This window comes from Acomys russatus, chromosome 30, assembly GCF_903995435.1.
Source record: "Acomys russatus chromosome 30, mAcoRus1.1, whole genome shotgun sequence".
NCBI lineage: Eukaryota > Metazoa > Chordata > Mammalia > Rodentia > Muridae > Acomys > Acomys russatus.
Genome location: NC_067166.1, coordinates 28760684 through 28765616, shown reverse-complemented (window position 1 = coordinate 28765616; position 4933 = coordinate 28760684). Strand labels below are relative to the sequence as shown.

The 4933-nt window shown below is 43.9% G+C and overlaps 1 protein-coding gene across 2 annotated transcripts in view; it reads left to right on the top strand.

Annotated features, from left to right (window-relative positions):
• The first annotated feature begins 4691 nt into the window (after positions 1-4691).
• The window catches only part of Edil3 (EGF like repeats and discoidin domains 3), a 468021-nt gene continuing 467779 nt past the window's right edge, over positions 4692-4933 (top strand). For both annotated transcript variants that reach the window (XM_051172620.1, XM_051172619.1), the window contains exon 1: positions 4692-4906. In XM_051172620.1, the coding sequence (XP_051028577.1) occupies positions 4840-4906 (67 nt within the window). In that variant the 5' untranslated portion in view covers positions 4692-4839. The remainder of the gene's footprint in view (positions 4907-4933) is intronic.

The window sequence follows — 4933 nt, the reverse complement described above, 5'->3', positions numbered from 1 at the left end:
ATACTATAAACATGTAGTCAACTATATGCCTAAGAAATTAGGTGAATCTACCCCTTCATCTCTCTTGCCTGCCCCATTCACCTCTGCCTTCAGTCAGTTCTACTCTGTGCACAAAGCTTTTCTCAGTTGTTATCAAATGGATCTGGCATTTCCAACATCTTTGAAGTCTCTGTTGTAACATATTCTTAACTTTCACAGCTTCACACAATGGCCCCTCCCAACGTTGTTGTGTGGACTCAGCCTTACCACTCATTGTCTTAATCCAGTAGTTCTATGGAAGCATGAAACAATGCTCCATGTTCTAACGTCCACCTGACAAACTAGTCTCACTTGGATGACACCTCCAAGTTCTGCTGCCAACTTTGAGTGGAAGGCCCACTCCTGAGACCACCTTCTCTGAACATTGACCAGGGAAAGCCACTTTTCCAGTGTCTGCTTCTGAGAAGCAGAGCACTCCCACTCTGTCTTCATGTCTCTGTTGCCATTCATACAATCTTCCGTTAGTGAATTTAACCCTGCACAAAATGGAACCTTTAATGCATTGGTTCTTAATCCATGGGTCACAACCCCTCTTGGAGTCAACTAACCCTTTTACAGGGGTCACCTAAGACCATCTGCATATCAGTATATACTTTACAATTCATAGCTAGCAAATTAGAGTTAGGCCATAGCAATGAAAATAATTTTATGGCTCGGGGTCACCACAACCGGACAAACCGTGTTAAGGGGGTGCAGCTTTAGAAACTGTGAGGACCACTACTCTAAGCGGGTACAATTCACCTTCAGGGACCTTTTCCTATTGTCACAGTGTAGTCAAGTAATTTTCTCTCCAGTCGCTCCCCACCACCCTCTCCCATCTCTTAAAAAATTACTTCTCACTTAGCACTAACACTGCCCAACACTATCTTTTATTAAATTTCATTCAACCTCAGCAAATGTCTCAGAACATCTGATCCTTATAAAAAAAATATACAAGTGGTCACTAGACTAGTTCCTGACAGAATCTGTGTTTCCTTATGAAGCCTTGGATACCTGTCCTCCACTGCCTACTCTTTTCCTGTTTTTTTTTTTTTTTTTTTTCCCCCAGCATTCTTGCCTTCCAAAGTTTCTCCAGAATGGCTCATTAAGCTGTTGTTTCTTGGCAAACTACAACCTTTATATCTCAAAGTAACAAATGCTTCTCATAGAAGACACATGAGTTCCAAGAGATTAAGAACTCTTTAGCCAGTAAGGTTTATCATAGCGTTGGCTCTACTTTGAAGCAACAACTTTATGCATAAGTTTACTTTCCTATTGGTGTGATACAATACCATGGCAAAAGTGGTCCAAAGGGGGAAACAGCTTACTTCAGCTTATTGTTTGAAGTGTCTACCATGGAGGTGGGATCATAGCAGAGTAAGCTTGAGACAAATGGTCACACTGAATCCACAGGCAAGATACTTCAGTTTGTGTTCTCCTTTCCTCCACTCAGGCAAGGCTCCAAGCCTAGGCAATGATGTCACTCACAGTAGGAATGTCTTTCTACCTCAATGTAATCAAACATGCACAGAGGACCAAATTCTTGGTGGTGATTCCAGATCTCACATTGACAACTGAGATTAATCACGACATTCATATCAGGAAAGAAATATTCAGTTCCTAGAAGAAATCAATAATCTTTCTGCATTTTCTCTTTTGATTGTTTTCCTCCTACTCAATTTGGCTTTGTTTTAAGGCAACGCTACTTTGCTTGTAGTGTTAAACCTATAATATATGAACAGGCGTATAGAGGAAAGGCTAGTTATAATACCTTTAACAACAAGAACAGCACCCACAACGGTTTGTAACATGCTGGGTGATCCACTTTTGGAAAATCTTCTTAAGCACTGGACCTTTAGAGAATTTAGATGCAACATTTCCCCAAGTGTATATAAGAAGCCTTATTAACATACAATATTCCCCAATTCATTTGTCCATGCAACATTTTTATTTTCTTTTTCTAGAAACCTATCACCATCCTAAGGATAAGAATTGCCATAGAAAACAATTTGGGAAATGCAATTTTCATATGATGTATAGATCATTTTTAGTATTTTAGGCACAGATTTGGAGAAGCTGTAAAACCATAGGCTGGATCATATGTGATTAGTAAAGGTCTCTAAGCACTTTATGTTCAGGAAAAAATTCATAACAGCATTTTGTCCTTTTACCCTTACTTTCTTGTCTTTCACACATTTTCTATATTCTATCTGTGAAAGGGCTGTATATATGTATACAGCCTTGTATATAAGTATACTAACAGTGAAAAAAACCTTGCAAATGTAACTGAGGGTAAGTACTTGAAATCCCAAAATGAAGGGCTTATCTGTAGATGGTCATTATCAGTAAGCAAGAAGAAAGAAGTGACAGCCCTGTAAGCACAGCTCTGTTTAAGACTATAGATCGCCTTCTCATGGAAAATAAGACTTAAGGAGGCTGACATAGTGAATTGGCAACATCTTTGAATGGTAGTACAACTGTTATTGAAGAGTGACCTTTGTAGTCATTACTCCGCTTGTTTGGCCATAGTCTATACATTTTGACATGGCTTTATTCCTACTTAAATATAAAACAACAACAACAAAGCCCACTTTTAAAAGGAAAATGCTTAATAGCCTACATTTTGCCAAAATTGTTAACATCTTGACATGCTTCTTAACGTTATTTATTATTAGTAAAGTGGAAACAATACATAAAGAAAGCAAACACAATCTTTATCCCATTGTCTCCCAATGCCTATCTCATCACTCAGAGCAGGATCAGGTTCTGCATTTTAGGATTTGCCATAATCCTTTAGGAAGAATCCCTTGAAAGTGACATCATTTCACGAGTTAGAGAAGTCCCCTGTAAAGCTCATGCCGTAGCATGAGTGCACTTTTAGGGTTAAATTATAGTGATGTACAAGGAAGTAGCACTGTGATTGGTTAGATGGACCTACAACTCTGAGCAGTACCTTCCTGTTGCAAAGGATGGTTTTAAGCAGATAAGCACATCTTCCCTTTCCCTAGGCAGGACAACTGCTTAAACATGTATTGCCACTCTTGTACTCAACATGAGAAACAGGGCTTTGGGTGTTAATGTTTTCTCATAATACATATTATTCCTCCCTGGTCGCCTTCTGGTTTTAGTTTTCAATTTTTTTCCCATGTCTTTCCAACCTCGATTTCACTCCAAACATCAGAAAGATGGTAGAAATTGGGGTTCCAAGGACTCGAGGAAGAGAATGAAGAGAGGATTTTATGGCTGTTGCCTTTCAGTATCTAATCTTGTATACTGACTGCTTTTTGTCAGTTTCTCTATGCGTGCATTTATGTCCTCCTACCTCCCTCTCTAAAGGGGGGATTGGGGGAGGGCAAAGAATCCTGTTTCATTTTGGGACTTGCTACTGCAGCAATTGAATCTACAGTAAGCAATCATTCTAACTGAAAAACAGAGGAGAAAGCACAATTGTAAGCCAGAGGCTGTGTTTTTGGTCCAATCACTTTCAGTGCAAAAGAAGCCTATTTATTTTCGTTTTGGTGGGGAGCAGCGAAATTTGATCCACCTGAGTGATGTTTCAAGAATCTGCTCTTTCCTCTGTTCTTCTACAATGTCCCCAAACTCCTCTTTCTCTCATGTGAAACAGATGTCCCGCTTACATGCCTCCTACTTGCTTTTGCCTTTTTCCCACTGGGAGCAGATGAGCCCACAACCTTCCTCTTCAGCCCGGAGCAAACTGATTTGCAGACAGAAAAACAGAGCAGTAGCCTGCCTTGCCTGTTGAGAGTCTGGCTGCTGACTAAATCGTGACTCCTGAGAAACCAGAACGCTCCTTTTAGCAGTGTTGACTCTCACCAAGCTTGAGGCTCCAAGAGCCACTTTGTGAAACCTCTTAACTTCTTGTGCTATAGTTCAGGGGACCCCTTTGCTTAGTTGACTGTGAAACCAACCCTGGGAACAACACTTTCAGATATCAATCCTATTCCCTTAACCCTAGCGTTTCCATCCTGTGTAGAGAAGGTTCAAGCTGTATACGAACTTAACAGACAGTGTCAGGTATCAGGGTGTGGCTGTGTGTCAGTCTCCCTTTATCTTCCTGAAGAAGCAATCTTCTGAGGCTGGGGGAGGCAAGGAGGGAGAGAGAGAAAGAGGAGGAGGCGGAGGGGGAGAGAGAGAGAGAGAGAGAGAGAGAGAGAGAGAGAGAGAGAGAGAGAGAGAGAGAGAGAGAGAGAGAGAGAGAGAGAGAGAGAGAGAGAGATTGGAAGAAGCAATAAAAAGAGAAGAGGACGGGCAGGGGGGCGGGCGCCAGGGGAGCCCAAAGCCAGCCTGCAAAGCTCAGCCTCACACGCGCGCCGCCACTGTTTGTACACAGAGTGCGCTCTTGGCCTCAGGCTCGCTCCCCTCCAGCTCACGCTTCATTGTTCTCCAAGTCAGAAGCCCCGCAGCCGCGGCGGCAGCAGCGTGAGGCAGAGTCACTGCTGGTCGTTTCGCCCGCCGTGCGCACACGGAAGTCGGGGAGCCCGGAACCTAAGGGAGCCCGCGCTCCGCCCGCTGCGCCTCAGCCAGGACCCACCCGCAGCGCCGGCTGAGCCCCAGCCGCTCTCGAGCGCACCCACCTCCGCTCACCCCTTCGAAGCAGGGGAGGGTGGGCACCCTTTCTCTCGGGCCATCACTCTTTATAGCCCTTCCCAAGAATTTGTTTGAGAAAGCGCTGCGGGAGAAAGACGTCCTCTTGAATCTCTGGCAGGGCGGGGTCTATTGCTGTCCTGCTGGGCTACCCAGCCTACAGCAACCTCCGCTACGACCCCGGACCACCTTGGGTCACGTCTGTGAGAAGAAATCATGAAGCGATTGGTAGCAGCCTGGCTTTTGCTTGGACTCAGCCTCGGTGTGCCCCAGTTCGGCAAAGGTGAGGTGGCTGGGCAGGGGTCGCTAG